The 18,136-nt window shown below is 41.9% G+C and overlaps 1 protein-coding gene across 2 annotated transcripts in view; it reads right to left on the minus strand.

Annotated features, from left to right (window-relative positions):
• Window positions 1–18,136, minus strand: part of igsf21a (immunoglobin superfamily, member 21a) — a 154,535-nt gene continuing 136,399 nt past the window's right edge. The window contains exons 6-10 of one of the 2 annotated variants that reach the window (XM_070903230.1): window positions 17,090–17,570; window positions 10,989–11,074; window positions 7,137–7,329; window positions 4,314–4,352; window positions 1–186 (exon numbers count right to left, since the gene is read on the minus strand). In XM_070903230.1, the coding sequence (XP_070759331.1) occupies window positions 110–186; window positions 4,314–4,352; window positions 7,137–7,329; window positions 10,989–11,074; window positions 17,090–17,570 (876 nt within the window). In that variant the 3' untranslated portion in view covers window positions 1–109. Of the gene's footprint in view, window positions 187–4,313; window positions 4,353–7,136; window positions 7,330–10,973; window positions 11,075–17,089; window positions 17,571–18,136 lie in introns of both variants that reach the window. The other variant, XM_070903229.1, reaches the window with a different exon arrangement.

Raw genomic sequence — 18,136 nt, forward strand, 5'->3', positions numbered from 1 at the left:
GAAAGTGTGTGTGCGTGTGTGTGTTTCTGTGTGCATGTGCGGATGTTGTGTAAGAAGGGCAAGTATGTGCATGTATGTGTGTGAGTGAGAGTGTCTCGGATGAAGGGTTTCACGTCAGTTCCACTGTCACTGTGAGGACAAGTGCCATCCACGTTAGTCCGAGCATGTCCATGCGGGAGGCGCCATCTAGAAAAACCAAAGAAACGATCAATCAGACAGAGACGCACTTCCTCAGGCTTCTATTTGTCGATCAGCAAAGTCATATTTCTAAAATAGCGTACATGAATCCCAATTTTTAAGACTTGTAACCCTATTCAAATACAATGAATGTGATTTAGTGTGAAGTAACCTTGTGTTTTTCGCACAACACATTTGTTAACTCCTAAATAAACTGTATGCTATTTTAATGGTATAAACCTCAGGAAGAGGGGTCCCTCTTCAGCACTACAGTCGTACCTGATTGCCCCCAGCCCAAGTCGATACCTGACACCCAAACAGGGATGGAAAATCCAACAGCTACCACTGACCTAACCACAACCTCACAGTCGTCACCTCGGATCCAGTTCAGAAGATCATCGAAGAGAACATATATGAAGAATATGGACCCCGAAGGGCGTCAACGTTTATATACAGTATAGGGCTACCACTGCACCAACTCCCCAAAATGTCCCCACATGGCCTTTGGAACAGTTCATAAAAACACAAAGGTAAGATTTCTTACCCAATATTTGAAGAGTCCTCAGATAAAAAGTGAGCTATGAGGAGTGAAGCCCCAATTCAATTTTTTTTTTATTTTAGACTTGTTGTTCTAAGGCCCACGGCGAGGATACTAGATTATAGAGGAGCGATCAGCAGAGACAGCGGCTTTATGCTGCTATTGTTTTCTGTAGCTCCCTCATGGATACCTTACAGAGAGGACTGTGGAACTGGAGCTGTTGTGGGAGGAAAGATGTGACTGACTGTGGGTGTCGCTTTGCTGACACAACCAACAGTTTGTTCAGATCGTGCCAAGATTGTGGCTACATCAACAATCACAATGACAATGTGAGCCTGACCACATCTGGGTGTGACTAGACTAATTAGATTCAAATTTTGGCCTGGTAGTGGTTAGACCTGTCAGGTAAGTCAGGCCAATGAGTCTGGATGATAAAATATTGTCTGCATGCTGAGAAATGTTTATTGTATTATTATAAGTTGGATCATACACAGTTGGATCAAATGTTTTGTCAGGATTGTTTTAATTAAACTATCAAGGTCATGATGACTCCTTAATGAATGTAAATCTCCACAGAACTACATAATCATTTAAAATTAGACATTTTATATACAGCATATTCCACTCTATTTATACAAGTCATATAACATTAGACAATAACAACTGGATCTTCTCAATAAGTACTTCATTTCGTTCTGTAATGGGCTCACCCAACCATAAGATCATCATCTGAGGTCCCCTTCCAGTCTACAATCATAGATGCAAGTTGCCCAGCCATCTGCTTGCCTTCAGTTTTTGGCTCAGACCTCAGTACATTTCTGCCAACCTAAATTTGAACTGGGACTGATTTCTGTAGCAACATGCTCTTTTTAATAAAGGACGACTCTACCTCAGTTGTGCTGGACCTAAAATGCCAGCTGAAAACATAACGCTCTCCTTTTGCACATGACCACATGATGATGCGTCGACTCCAGAGAAGGTTTAATGGCAGGTTCAGACAACACAATCTCAGCCCGATAATAGCCTGACCTGACAGGGCGTCATGAACGAATATGGGCGTTGTTTGATCGTTTTGATCGTTTTATCCTGTGTGGTGTATCACAAGCAACACCGCACCTGGGACGCCTCAGAAAAGAAAGAGGTGAGAGAGGAATGATGTTGTTGGTGCTGTGGAAATGTGACACAGAGGAAAGGTCACAGTCGTTTTTTCTTTTTTAGGGTTTTAGGCTTTAGGCAGCCAGTACTGTACATGGCAATGATTTGTCATCACTTAGCTCAGGAAAGACGGCAGGCTATGATCGGTTGGAGACCAACGTGTAGTCTGCCATGTCTCTCGGCCAAGTCACGGCAAGAATTTATGACTGTATAATTGTCTATTCTGACACACTGACCATTAATTAACAGGCAAAAATACTGTGTAGTCCGAAGGCAAGTTAGCTGACTTTACAAGCCTACTTGATATTTCAGACTTTGCCAACAGCACATCTGTTTCTACTCCTACCAGTCTGGTTCCTGTCTCTGATCGGACCTCTGTTCTTAAATTAGAATTTTGCATGACACTATGGAAAATGACAGATATGGCATGTCCGGCAAAAAAAACATTGAAAATGCAGATTACTCGATTACTGCTCCGGGCACTTATGGTATTGTTATTTTTGAATCAATGAATGCAATGAATGAAAGTCCATACATTTTGCTTTATGTTTGCACAACCATGTCTCAACCAAGTTGATGCATTGCCCACAATAAGGTGACAACCCCAGACTTCCACCAGCCTCGGCTGACAGGCACAGTACTATGTGGCAGAGAACATGTCGCATTTTGTCCTCAATTTCACTCATCTCTTAAATTCTGTTCATTGTCATACAGTGCGGCTTGACAAATTGTCTGGGAGACTGGATTTCTGACAAAGATGTATGAATCTAACCCCTCATGGGAAGCGTAGTTTTCTTGTCTGCTGCGGCCCTGACTGACTGACAGGGGTGGTCCTTCCCACTCGCACCAGGCGAGGAGTTGGGTATTCAGCCATTAAGCGATCGGGCACGTGTGCGGTGACCTCTTGGGGCCATGTTGTACACCAATTTGACTTGCATGCTAGGCATGTCTGTGCGTCCATGCTGACCTGATTCTGTCCTTGCTGTGACACACCTGCTCCTGTGCTTACCATAGCATTTGCATATTCAGATTTGCATCCCTAAGATACGACTAGCAGAGAGAAAGGTAGGGGAAGAGCGAGGCGAAAAACAAAGTGCAGACAGAGAAATTGAGTGTGGGAGAGGACGAGAGACAAATAATGAGATGTTTTTAAAGTAGGAAACAGGAAAAGTGAGAAAAAGAGTGAAGCTCATGTAAGACTACAAGACTGTTCAAATCTCATCTGACTAGGGCAGTTCAGCTTAAAGACAGCTCCGCTTGCCATCTGCTTGGGAAGCTGTTCATACAGCACGCTGAGACAAACATGGGTGCAACGCTATGCAATTATACCATTCAAGTACATTTTCCAGTTCATCAACAACAGCTCATTGCAATAAAAAAGAAGAAATTATTGATTCTTGCTTCATGGTACAGAAATTACAATTTACAATCAGTGGACATTATTGATGTATTTTACAGAATAATATTGTGGATTCTTTCACTAATAACTAATTACTGCACGTGGACTGACCTAGACATGCTGCCATTATACTATTTTATCGAGCTTGAGTGAAGCTAGGAGTCTTGCTTGTACAAACTAATCTACATGAGCTGTTAAAAAGTCTCCTCTTGTGATTCTTTCAGTTTTTCTTAACCCTGTATCTAAACTCTGATTTCAGTCGTGGAGACGCCAAACTTGGATCCTTTTTACACTACAGCATAAACTGCACTGACAATAAGGCCTAAATTCCTGTAAATCTGCATCGAAACCAGAGATTGTGAGCTAGGGAAAATAAGGTGGTGAAAAAGGGAAAGAGCAGAAATGGATGAAATGGGAAGAGAAGTTGGCATTGGGAGACAGAAAGTCATTATGACAAGTCAGAGAGGAGGAGAGGAAAGACAGAAAGAAAGATTGAAGTCGAAAGAGAGAGGGAGTGGCAGAAAAAAGGGAGAGATGGAAAGGTTGTTGTCACAGCCCTGCGGCTTCTCCTGACAATCCCTCATCTTTACATATGATAATCTCAGAAGCCGCAAATGAGCCACTACTGCACATATGAAACACCAATAATCTCACACTCAACCAAAAGTGACAGGCTCGCTTAGTCATTGGAAGAGGCTTGTTGCTTGCTGCTTCTGAACATCGGCAAAGACTAATCCTGACTGAATCACTCTCACACAGTCTATCTGGGAAAATGCATTCAGGACAGAATGAGAAACATCAATACTTTGAATGTTGAAACCACAGTCTCCCAAAGAATGTGCTTCTCTGATCAGTACCTCATGTCTGCACACATTTTCTGAATGAACAGACAGCGGTGTCACATTTTGATATGATGATCAAGCGATACAGCAGGAATCATGATGTGCATTATAATGACAACACATACACATACACACACACACACACACACACACACACACACACACACTCAAAGCTAGTCATTTCTGTGGCTGGGATACTTACTGTTCTGATTCTGTGTGTTTTTCATCATGCTTGGATTTTCTGAAGGAAAAAGAGGAAAAAAAATCAACTGTGAGATGATCAAAAAATTTAGCTGTTACTGAGAGACGGGGTGACTCATAGAATGAAGGAGGGAATTAATAAGAACATATGAAGGAGAAAGACAGAGAGAGAGAGAGAGAGAGAGAAATTGTCATCTCTGACATTGGTTGTGGCTTTCTAATGAAGCTGAACTCCAAAGTTCCTGAAGCACGTGATAAATGGCACATCCCCAGTGAGAAAGATTGGGCCTGTTAATGGAACTGGGAACACAGAGCACAGCACCAGAACAACCAGGACACTTAGCAGCAGTAAGACCAGGCAACTACAGCTGTGGCCAGACAGTCTGGGAAAGGGGTTTGGAGAAATGGACTCCACCTTTAATAAGTAGTGCCAATGTCTGCCCTGCACAATACACTCTGACAATGTATTTTCAAAGTTCTCAGAGGGATCAAGTAATTGCAAAGGAAGAAGCAGAAGGGCTTGCAGAGTATTAGCAACAGCCAAGAATTTCACTTTGTGAGCTATTTTTTGACTTCACATATGAGCAGGTGGAAACAACATATACAGCACAGTGTGAAACTTTTCCGGTCTCACTGCAACCACATTAACATAGCAGCTCCTCCGAGAGGCACAGGGAAATTAGTGTGTGCACTCTGCATATGCACGCCTGTGTTTGCCTGCCCCAGCAAATTTGCATAAGCAAATTTGCATAAGCATACGTATCTGTGTGTTTCTGCATGTGTGTGCAGTTTGGGTGCCTGTGCGTGTGTCGCTGTCCAGCTCTTCACTGCTGACTCACTTCACAGTAATCTCAGAGGGTATTATCACTGAGGGTGGCTAAAGATGTACATCATCAAGACGTGAGCGCCGCTCGTCGTCAGTGGAGACTCACTATACCAAGCTGTCATTATACTCTATTATTCCTGATGATGTATACTGAGCACTTTGCCAACGAGCAGAGCCCCCAAATACTTCTCTCTGTTCACCCCCGGCAGAGAGAGAAGTGTCTCATCTCAAGGCCACGAGGGACGGTGCCAAGGTCACTTAATCACCATTTACTTCCCCTAAGCGTGAGGGGAAGCAATCTACAAGGAACAGGCAGACAGATGGGCCATACTAGGCACGTAGCCGATGACACCTGAGGGTGCATCAGGGTGTTAAATAGACATTAGTGCTCTTCCTAGCAAAACGCCTCCCAAGGTAACGCCTCCCTGAAGTGGCACTTTCCCCTTAAAGTGGGTTCTTATTAGGCCCGCCCAGTAATTTGTACATTTGTGACATACTTTAAACCCTGTTCACAGGAGTGTTTCAGGCGGAGGATTTAAAAAAAATGATGGATACAATATTCTTTGTTTCAGACTCGATGAAGTATGAAAATGGTGTCGACCTGATTTACGTTAATAGGGCACTTCAGGGCTGAAGTGCATGTGTGTGCGTGGCACACACATTTCTGCATTTAAAAAAAGAAAACCCTGTTCCTCTTACGTGACTTGACTTTTGTAGAGTACACGTGTCAAAAGCCCTAACATTGTATTATTGCTGTCTTTATCTATCTACAGTATAGTAATGTCTTCTGGGCTTTTAAACATAGGTCCCTGTTACGTAAATGTTTCGTAATGGTTCTGTTCAAACACGACAAGGCCATTATGGATAGAGCTGCAATCCTTGCACGATATTTTGTATCTGGTATGCAAGAGGGATTGGTAGCACTGCTGAGGTACAATGGTGGAAAATGATGACACCAAGGAAGAAGCGTTCTCAGTTCTCTTCCGGGCTGCATCAATGATGGATTTTAAAACTTATTTTGTTGACGAAGCCTTAATTAATCACCACTGTGAATGCGGGGGAGGCTCGCCCCCTGTTTTCAGTAGTGGAAACCCCCATATACACTTCAATATCAGAATTAATTAGATAGAATAAAGAAATATGCTGTCTAATATATAAAAATATACACATTTATGTAAAGTGCACATCTGAAAAGGACTAAAGAAGCCAGCACTCATTTAGCTATAGCAGAACTTATTTGATTAAAACTCATTGAGAGAGCTTTCTGAGGATTCCAGGAGCTCAGAATGGCAGATCCCAGCTCTTCCAAGAGTGTCCAGAGTAAACAGATCCAGAGGAGCAAGACACACAGATATAATAGAGCCCGTAAGCTATCCAGCTCCCACATCAACACCAGTAAATGAACTACTTCCAGGTTCTGATGAACACGTTACCTCGGTTTGGCCATTGAACAAAGTGCTTTTCTAACACGGTCAACAACAAAGGTCCTTTGATTTCATCATCATTTCACCTTTGATGCCACTGTTGGCTGTTGGTGTTTAAGTGAGAGCAGTACAAGACATAGCATTGATGGAATAGTCACTAAATCCCTTGCTAGAGAATAGTTATCCTCACTAAGTGCAGCCTTAAAAAGAATGTGTTGTTGGACCAATTAGGGATACAATCTCTTATTAATCACACACTTAGCTGCATTAATGATTCATACCTAAAAGCGGCCACATAAATCTCTTAAGTATTTTTCAAAGATACTGTAGATACATGAAATGAATTTTGTAGAACTATGTAATTTTCTGTGACATTTAACTGTGTAATTGTGTAAGTGTTCCAGATAATTCTTGTGGAGCCAAGTTGCACAGTCAGTCACAAAAAAAAAAATTGTTTCATATTCATCGTCTTCTAAATAATTAATCAAACTTAAATGTGATTTCAGTTTAACTGCTAGTGTAGTAGCCACATCAGAACGGGGCCAGGGCGTGTTGCTGAGCTGAGTGTACATACCAAAGACTATGAGGCGAGTGTGCGTATCCGTGGATCCCAGAGGATTCTGGGCCGTACAGCGATACATGGAGCCGTTGAGCTCGGCTGGCACTCTCTCCAGAATCAGCTCCCTCCCTTCTCGCTCGGTGCTGCCGTCCAGCAGGCGGCCCCCAACTCGCGTCCAGGTGAAGAGGGGCTCGGGGAACACCTCATTCTATCGACACCCAGCACCCACATGGGATGGACAGAAAAAAAAGGAGGAGAAAGGAGAGGAAAGAAGAGATAGAGGGAAAAAATAGGAAAGGTGGGTGAGAGGGTGGTGCAGTGAAAGTCTGTGAAGCTCAGCCAAGAGATTAAGAGCAAAGGATACATGAATAATACAAGCTCCAGTTTTCCCCCTAATGCAGTGGCAAGTTAACAACATGCATTAATAATCAACACTTCACTTTACAACAGTTTTATCTCTTCACATTTTTGAGCCCTCCAGAGAACCCCCCATTTCAAATTTAAAAACAGCCCTCCATAAAGCAGTATTTCATTCCTATCAGTGGGTTGACATGTTCATAGATAATAAGAGGACACAGTCAGAGGGTGAATCTCTTGTATGATTCCATCTCTGAGGTTTAAGGTTTTGCTTCTTCTTCTGCCTTCTCACACCATAATCCCTTTCTGACACATGTACTGAATGAAAATGAATTTTCTTTGATGTCTTTCAAAAATGTAAAGATCTCCATGTGACAAAAATATTCTGAAAATAATCTCAGCCACTTTATCTTAGAATAAATGTATTATTATACTCTATACTATATTATGAACTTCTATAATTATGAACTATTCACAATGCTGATTTTATCTTCTGTCTTTATATTCATACTGAAGTGTGAATATCACTTTTTGTTGCCATGGTTTGTGAATTTGTGAAAGTTACTGAAGTCAGCTATCCGTCAGTGGTGTTGGAAAATGAGCTAAAATTGATGTTTTGGTGGGATAACAAGCATCTCCAGCTGTGTGATCATTGCTTTTTAGTATCCCCTGGAAACAGTTTGTTTGTGCTACTTGCATTGTGTTTCTGTATTTGGTTGTGTTTTCTGCTTTGCAGCATTGTTTCCAAATGGTGGACATGTTGTCAAATTGGTAAAGACGTTTTCTTAATTTGCTTTTGTTTTGTCTATTTGCAGTGTGTTGAGCTCTCAGGGCCAGTGTAGAAAAAATCAAATTCAAAGTCACCAAATTCGGAGATATGTATTTTTTACTGGACAGGGAGGGTATGAAAAACTTTTATCTAAAAATTAAATAGCAACTATAGCTGTCACACAAATGCTGTTGAGTAAAAAGTACAATATGTGCCTCTAAGATGTAGTGGAGTAGAAGTATAAAGTTGCATAAAATGGAAATACTCAAGTAAAGTACAAGTGACTTGAATTTGTACTTAATTACTGTACTTGAGTAAATGTACTTAGTTACATTCCACCACTGGTGTTACACATTCGCCAACAGTGGACCTCCAAAATGTCCCCTGCTGACGAATGTGTATAACATTTGAGGTCCACTGTTGGATATGTATGCAAGTGCACACACACACTCACACATGTGCAGAATACAGACAGTGCCATCCATTTGATTCATTCTTGGAATAAAAGCCCCTGGAATACATTTCAGCAGAGCAGTCTTTCAGTGCAGAAAGGGGTTTCTAGCACTTAAGCCTTATGTCAAAGGAAAGAGCACCTCATTGGGACCTCAGAGGTACATGACGCATGACAAGACAGAAGGCTATATCTATTCCTAAAGAAATGAGTAATTCACAATGTCGTTCGGAGAGATCAACAATGACAAACACAGTGAATGAAGTAGGTCTAAAGTCAAGGTCTTCCACGCGCTATAACTAACTATACTGAAAAGGTTTATTTGTCGGTTTGGTTCATTTTAGTTCACTCTGCTCAAGTACAGCTTGAATGTGGAGGTGCATGAACTAGCTAATTTAAATTCACAGAAGTGGGGTAAATCAAGACAGAGCCAACAAATTCAGCTTGTGTGGCTGTTCATATCAGTTAACTGTTCATATCGGTTAACTGTTCATATCGGTTAACTGTTCATATCGGTTAAGAGTGCACGACGAAACGGCTTAATATGAAAATCAGTCCAGTCAGTAGTTTGTCCTTCCCTCGCGCTTCTTCAAGCAGAAGCGACTGCTTACTATCAGATGTCAACATCCCTCTCCAATGACTCAAAAAGTACACACTTTGCAATCCTCCCCTGGACCAAGCAATATTGGTGCATTTGGTTGGCATGCACCCAAGTTCAAACTATATCATTCTCACATGCCCAAACAAACCAAACACTTCAGAGTTCAGGTAAACTGTTCTAAACATGACTGGCGTAAAAGTGTGCTTGATACAGTGAAAATCCTCAACTTACTGGTTTGTAATTTCTGTGACAAAGCTGGTATGAATTGTCTAACCTTTCAAAATAAATGTTTATAAAAGAGTTCTCCAAGGCCTGTGTTTAAATCACGACAAAGGTTAAATGAGTTAGTAGATCGAGGCAGGTTCTTGATAAAGGTCACATTGAGATAAAAAAAAAAAACACTAAAAAGGGTTAAGTAAGACCTTCCTGTCACATAACCCCAAGTGCCTGTAGAATCCAAATTAAAAAGATCTGTGCGCTGTGCTGCTGAAACGTCAATGTCCTATTTAATCTCATACATAAAGCAAAATGAAAAATGAATACAAAGTAAAAACCACATTGTAGGATGATCATCCATAATAAATTCCTAAAACAATAAACCGGAGGGGAAACTGGCATGTTATTTTATCAGAAAGGAGGGAGGCAAAATTATCAGTCTAGACACGCAATCTTATCTCCTTGTGAAACCCTAAAGCCTAGGTCCAGGGAAGGATAAGGGAAATTTGCTGTCTGATCAGTCTACATGCGCTGATGCCCATGCTGCCGAAGGGCCTGACTGGCTGTATGCCACAGTCAAGCCTGTTTATAAGAACCAATCTTAACACTGTTCAAAGAAAAACTTTAAAAGACTCCCGAGGTCACTGGGCAGACATAAACACATGTACAAATCTGTGCAGCCAATAGCTCGGCGCACTAAGCCCAAAACAATACATTACATTTACATGGAAATGTCTCAGAAGAGTGAAACAAAATAAAAACAACAAGCTGACTTATGATTCCTAGAGATTCCTGGAGCAGTGACCGAGAAGTAACAAAGGCGATTTGTGCTGTGGGCCATTAACAGATCCTATATCAGGATTAGCCCTATCCTCTTCACCTGACTGGCTCCAGCTGCCTGGCTTCAATGTGTCATTCCTGTCAAATAGATCAGGACCATCAACAGACCATTCACACTAGGGACATGGTCTTTTTTGGTAGGGGATGAAAGTGACACAAAGACAATCTCTTTGCTGCTACCTTTAGCCTCTTCCTTGGGATTATGGAGCAGGAAGTCTGAAAGTAGCAAAATCTACACCGGCTAGCAAAGCATGGCTGCCAGTTGGCTAGGACTGATAGACATAGACATCAGATAGACTCCAATCATTCACAAACAAATTCATATTTTTTTAGTTCATTCATTTTAGAGAGAGTAGAGTTTCTTTGCCTGAGGCTTTACTGAGTACAAATACAAAACAGCATGGAAAATTATTTAATATTTTACAGCCTGTACACTTGAACCAAAATGGTAAAATGTGACTTCATATTGGGTAAAATTAGTATTTTGTATGCATACTTGAAAAGCCAGAGGAAAAGATGTCTCTGCCCGGCAGAGTGATCACTTCAGAAGAAAACTAAACAGGCTTAACTGCACATATACACAAGTCTCCTCATTTACTTAAAACCCCATGCACTTACCCCAGGCGATCCTACCTGGAATCCTTGCACGGTGATGCGCACCGTGTCCCCTACCTTTGCCCTACTAGGGGACATGAAGAGTTTAGGACCCTTAGGAGCAGCTGAAAAGAGAAAAAAAAAGACAAAGGGACAGAGGTCATCGTACTGAGCATGGAGAGCAAATCCAGCCGGATACCTGTTTTGTCACAGAGGGAGAGAGACAAATACAATTTCCTGTCAATTAAGGTCACGGGGCAAGAGGCGAGGGACCTGCTGGTTCTTTCATCCAAAGGACTGTGCTGGATTTATTCCCCCTTGGAGAGAAAAGGAACTAAATTGGGTAGACACTCATTACTAGAGGAGAATGGGAGTGCACCGGGTGGAGAGTGGAGGCAGTGAGATAAGGGACACTCAGAGAGCTAATTCCCTTGTCTTGGTGTGGACAGCAGCCCCCAGATGGCTTTCATTTGGGCCCTCTAAAACAATGGGACGCAAGCAGGAGACGGAGCAGGCAGATTGTAATATTGTGAGATTGTGAGGGGCCGGTGATTGTCCTGTGTATGTAGTGTCGAGATAAAATGAGTGATTTGCATAATGTTATAAAAAGGTAAGTCATTTAATTACGGCTAAATCGCACAGTATATTGCATTATGCCCATATAAGCAGGTTCTGCGCGATTTGAGATGATTAACAATTCCCCTAAAGATAACTGCTTCACACGCTGTACACTTCCATATGTTACACAAATGGACTGAGCAGCACATGCAATGAGACTCAAGCTAAGGGCATCCTATCAATAATGCCTGTACAAGTCCACCCCAGGAGTTCTTCAATTAATTTGGTTTGAACTCTCAATATAAATCACACTGGGCTCTTGTTTTCATTGATGAGTTAAACCGAAGGATAAATAAATAAACAGACAAATTACCTCAGTATTTAGCTATTAATCTGGCAACAAACTGTCCACTGTGGCTAATGAAGCACGGCCTTTTCTTAGGCAGCCACTGAATACAAGCCTGCATCAGACTAATGGATTAGGAGTTAAACTGTCATATCTGTAAATACGATTGAGCATGGGGCATTGCCCATGTACTGTATATCACATCGAGGGATCCTTTTAATAAAACAGAGGCAAACACATCTGAATTGCAAAAAATGGTTGTAGAGAATTAAAGTAATAAAAGGAGGGAATAAGCAGATATTAAAATTTTGGCAAGATTTCAGCACCACTAGACAACTGCATGACCTGATTCATTTGTCCAGAAAATCACTGCTTCAGTCTAAGAAGAAACAGGAATCAGTAGCTTTTTTAAGATTAAAGGAAAATGTGCATGTATTTATATTGGCAACCAAAGCAAAGACATCATGTGACCAGTTTGACATGGCTAAGTGTTCCATCTCATGCTGAAGATGGATTGCATTTCACAGGCTAGTTTTGATGGTGTGAAGCACTATCTTTCCACCGCCCACACAATAACCGAAGGGTATTTTTAAATACTGGTGTCATGGCGTCACATAGAGCTTGCAAGGCATATGGCCGGGGAAGATGATGGCTGATTTCTGGGATTTGCTCCAACAGTGACAGTTGGCGTCCTACGTCACCACCTTTGATTAGGGCAGCATGCAGTGTGATGGACATAAAGCAGCCTCTCTCTCTGAGGGTGAGGATTTCACAGGGGAAATGAGCCATGGTCCCATGAGACCGTCACCTAAGACCCAACTTCTTCAGTTTGCAAGAGGGAACTGTTATCACTTCAGGAGGGGTCAGAGAACAAACAAGCCCTCCAGAAAAACAACTGTGCACCCTGCATCAGGTGTGCTTTAATGCCCAGCCAAGACATCAACAGATCTGCCCAGCTGCACATCAGACTTAGGCAGTTGAAGGGAACCTGTCACATTAGCTGGGTGACTGGTTTTGTTGAAAAAGAGAAGCTGGAGAGGCATGACTGACTGCTGGATCGCTCTATCGTGGTGAATCCGGCACTGTGTAATGTCTTTCACGGACAGACTAGGTGACCCAAAGCAGGGAGATAAGACAGATTGATGAATGTGGAATTGAGCTGCAGGTGAACACGGATTCTAACAACATACTAGGTACACATGACAAATCTATATACGCATGGGCAAACAGACATAGACACACACACACACACACAGACATTTACATACAAATAACCATACACATATACGCATACACACACAATCCCCCAAAATACACACACACAGACGCACACAGACATACACACAGATCACAGACGCCTTCCTGAAACTGAGCATCTGCTCTTTGATTATGACGGTCTGGCAAAGCAATGACTGGGAGATGTGAGGAAGCCAGGATCTCTTCTCACTGATGCACAGTATATGAAATGAGAATTCCACCACTTGTCTAATGATGCTGAATAATAAACACCTTAGCTCATCAAAATCCAAAGCAAAGAACTTCTTTTAATTATTAAGATGCACTATGTTCATGAATACAATCCAGGAGTGCAGAATAGACCGGCCTCATGATCTCAAAGAGGTGTAACACTTTTTTGGACTCACAAGGCTCGGCGCCAGCTTCAGATCCATTTGCATGCCGAACACGAAGCCATTCATGAATATTCATGAAGTGTAATGCAACATTGGTCGATTGTCAGACTGCCGCTCCGTCTCATGTGGCAATATTAAATCTCTGAAAGATGTATTACTTATGGGTACTGCAAAGACCTCCTTTTCATTTCCTGACCGAACACACCTGAGAGAACCAAGAGAGAGTGTGTGTATATACAGTAAGACAGATCCTGAGTGCAATTATCCAGTTATAGCTGCATAATACAATTGAATGCGTGTATATAGGTGATGGGAGTCCTTGGATGATGGAGGCTGTTCTACTCAGTCGCATTCAATTAGACTTAAACACGGCTAAAATAAATCTGTGTGCCCTTTTGTCTATATAGCCAAATCAAATATCTGTTGTACATAACCTTTGACCTGAATCACAACCCTATTACTTTCTTTTTTTATATTACATTCCAAGATGGATCAAGCCCCAAGCAGGTGAATGCTTTGAATTTCAAGTGTGCTCTAATTAGAATCAACAAACGCACATTTTCTGTTCTCTTTTCTTAAGGTGGTGGTGGTGGGGGGGGGGGGGGAAATCAATGTCTGGTGATGCTACCTCCATCTCTTTAAAAGAACAAAGGTAGTGATAAATTAATGACTTCAAATACAGCAGAGAGAAAGGCTTGTCAAAATATTAGCGCCTTTGACATTTAGCAAGAGTTTCACAGGGCCCATTCCCCTCAGGGTGTGTCATCTGTTTTATCATCAACATGTTAAAGAGGCAAAGAGCTGTTAGAATCTTTACTGCAATACTTTGTCAGGAGAAGACATTATACCTGTTATTATACCTTCAACTGATACTGCTGTCTCTGTCTCGCATGTGATGTACCATATTTCTATCCGCTTGGGATATGACGGTGACAGTTATTATTCCCATTTGAAAAAAGTGACAATACCAGTTGCGACAATTGATTTTTTAGACAAAGCATCCTCTTCCTCTCCTCTGCTCAGACACGATTAAATGGTGTAAAGGATAAGGCTATCCTATATATTCTATATTTTTCTTAATATCAACAAATTCCACAAAAAGACCAAAACCATCCTACTAACAAGTAGTGTGTAAAACTATTAAAACACATCAACGAGCCACGAGCCACACCATTGCACTGGGTGAAATGGTCCTTATTTTGAGTCAATGCAACATGCACCGTCCTGCTGTCATAAATACCCACAAGTGCACCAAATGTGTATTAATACACAGCTGAAAATAGTCCCCCACGAATGCTCTATTTATCTTGTCTCAATTTAATACTGATGCCTCTACATGACCTACAAAAGCAAACGAGACCATCACCGATTCTTAATGAATTCTTAATGCCTGTTATCGGGTCCAATTCCCCTGTGAAATTAGACAAAAGGATTTATGGCACGTAGACCGGAAGAGCCTATGTTTACATTTTCCCAGGCAAAGTTTCGCAGTGTACGTTAACCAGTTAAAAGGAGGCAGGAGGAGATTTTTCTTTAGAAGAAAAGAAAAGAAAAGAAAAGAAATGATTGAAGAACAAAAAAAAGCTAAAAGAGACAGAGATAGAGCATGGGTGAAAACACGAGTCAACCACGGCCGGTCATGCAACAGATGGAGAGAATTGCAGGATTTGAAAGGCCTCTTAGACAGGTATGTAATATGGCGAGACGTGGTTTTACATCATATGTATGTAGGCTGGTGGCTAAAACAAAGTGAGACTGACTTTAGGTAATGTAAGCATTGTGGGGCTAGGCTTTAGGTAACGTTAGCTTGGCTAGGTTAGGCTTTAGTTGGTAGGTATTACGGTCACATTGATTGCATATATTGCATATTTTGTTGTAGCAAAGTGCAAGGGTTGTGTTGCATCCTCAGCTTGGGGCTGAGTGTCAAAGACAGGGTAAGGGGTATTTCATGGGATTTGTTGACAATAATAAGTTCTTGTCCTTTGAGCTGTTCTGCACAAGATCTTTATCTAAAATGTACACTCTTCTTGTCAGTCTGAACCGAAAACTGATTGATTCAAAAGGTACAACAGAAAGGAGTGTCCCTTCCTCGCTAATTGAGACCCTGTAGATTCACCCTATTTACCCAGATATGTATATGTATTCTGGCAGGAAATCTTCTTGGCACACAAAAAGCGAACAAATGAAATTTACCCAAAATCCAAAAACTTTTTTTTCTCAAACAACAATCTGTGAGTGCACCATCAACTGAAAGCTGGACTAATGGATAGTTCAACCTGCTGCAACAAGATTATCTAAAGAGTCCTCAGTGTCATAAGATGTCCAGTGCTGTTGTTAATTTCCAAAACATCACGCTGCTACGTGGGACCAACAAGGTGACTATGTGTGGATTGTGTTTTGGATTATGGATGTCAAGTCTTCACAGATCTTCCTTTATAACAATGGGACACAGTTGAGGCAAGAAAAAGCTGTGATGTTCCCAATTTATGGGAGATTTTAAATCCCTACTTGGCATTTCTTAAACCCATTGAAGACTTTCCACTTTTAGATGACAGTGGCAGTTTCTATACATCAACTCAGAGTGACCACAACTGCTCACCAGCATAGTAAGAGGGACACTTTTAATTAGATGAAAGGTGGTGATGTGAGATAAAATACTGACAGAGAGAAACAACGCAGCAGGCAAACATGTACTAGCCATCCAGAGTCTCCTTCTGCCTTCAGCCGTTGCAAGCATCATGGATGATGATGTCTCTGTTTATCATGTCAGGATTGCGTGGCTTGTTTCCAGGAGGACCATGCCAACGTATTGTCTTTGAAGTGTTAATTGGATGAGCTGGGAAGCCATCTTTGTTTTTTAGATAAAGAAAAATGAGAGAGTGTGTGTGTCTCTCTTGGATCACACACCATTGAAATGTAATGCTAACTTTTCTCTTAAAGTATGACTCCTGTTTTCAGAATTAAGTATCTGCAACACTACGTCTTCTGCTTTGATAGTTTGCAGTTGAACAAACAAATAATTTCATTGCCACAGTGTTTCTCACAATGAAATAAAGCCATGAAACTCTTTAAAGAGTGAGACTGAAGAGCTCAAGGGAGGTGCTCATTGAAGTTTGAAGAAGGGCAGCATCTCTGAGATTGTCTTTCCAGTGATATAACATTGGTCAGTGTGTCTAAATTCTCATTTGACTTCTCTAATTCAGGTTGACTTTTTCAATAACGGTACTGAGTTAACTCAATCTAGCAACAGACAGCTCGATGAATTGCCCTGTCAGTCACTTGGAGTTTTGCATTTGCGCGCTAAACTCGCAATCTGCTCAGCTGTAACACAATTAAGCGACATCAAATGAAAATCAGTGTTGTTCTGAGTACATTTGCAAAGGAGACATAAGGGGGCCCAGTCGGTTTCCAAGTGTGGCAAGGGGATACAAGGAGACAGCAGGAGATTAAAAGGGAACAGAAATGAGGAAAGGGTCTGTGTGTGTCTAGGTAGAGTGTTTTTGGTGGAGTGGGAGGAGGAATAGAGGACGAGATGGAGAGAAAAAGGTGGTGGAGGAATGAGAATAGCATACAAAAACAAATGAGTTAGTCTGCATCCTACTCACCCAGAGTTATCTCTGTCTGCATGGGCATAGACAGTGCTGGGTGCTTGACTTCGCAGCTGAACAGGGCATCATTATCCAGCTGAGGGTTGAGGGTCCAGGTGAGTCGGGCCTGCACCACCACAGAGCCGTCACTCTGGGGAATGTGAGTGTGGCTGAAGTAATAGAGAGGGTCCGTGCTGTGAACCCATCGGGGGAATTCCCGGCTCACCACTGTCTCTGGGATGACCTCTGTCGCAGGGCTGGGCTCGTGGGCCTGCTGGCCCTGAGTGTGGACACGCTGGGGGGTCTCTGTGTACAGACGTGCCGACCGCCCTTCGGGGTCCAGAAGGGAGAGGGAGCGCTGCAGTTTAGTGTCATCGAGGTCCCTGCTGATGAGCGGCCTGGCTCCTCTCACCCCCGCTGAGCCGCCTCCCTGCTCGCTGGTGGAGGGTTGAGTGTAGGAGATCACTTCTATCAGCTCACCATCACGCTTGAAGTACACCTTAGACAGAATAAGGAGTATTGAAATAGAATGAATAGTAGATAGAGCGAGCGAGAACGAGAGAAAAGAGAGGGAACAAGAAATGGAAAGACATTTTACTACACTATTTTTTACTGAACTCTTGCTGAAAAAAACCCAACAATGCGCAACATAGTCATTATAACACATCATACATTTGATAAGGCCTATCCTATTTACACATCCAGCAGACACAGAGAGACTTTAGCATTCATTTTTTTGGTGATAGGTGCAGCTTTAAAAATTTGCTGTGACTGTGTCAGTCCTGTAGTAGCATGCACTACTACCAAGAGGGATTTCCCACGATATTACAGAACTTTCCTCAGCATTTCATGAGTCTATTAACATCTCTGGGTACCCAATTTCCTGACAGGCAATTTATGCTCCCATTTCAGCATATAACATCCAGATATTAGCATTGAAATAAGGTTGTGTAGTCACTGCCTGTGGTGTTGCTGTTTTGGAAACAGATTTGCTTTTTTTCGTTGAAAGGAAATTTAATCCGCAGCTCTTCTGGGGACCTTTGGTCATTTGAATTCAATTTGCCA

The sequence above is a fragment of the Enoplosus armatus genome, chromosome 3 (genome assembly GCF_043641665.1).
Source record: "Enoplosus armatus isolate fEnoArm2 chromosome 3, fEnoArm2.hap1, whole genome shotgun sequence".
Classification (NCBI taxonomy): Eukaryota; Metazoa; Chordata; class Actinopteri; order Centrarchiformes; family Enoplosidae; genus Enoplosus; species Enoplosus armatus.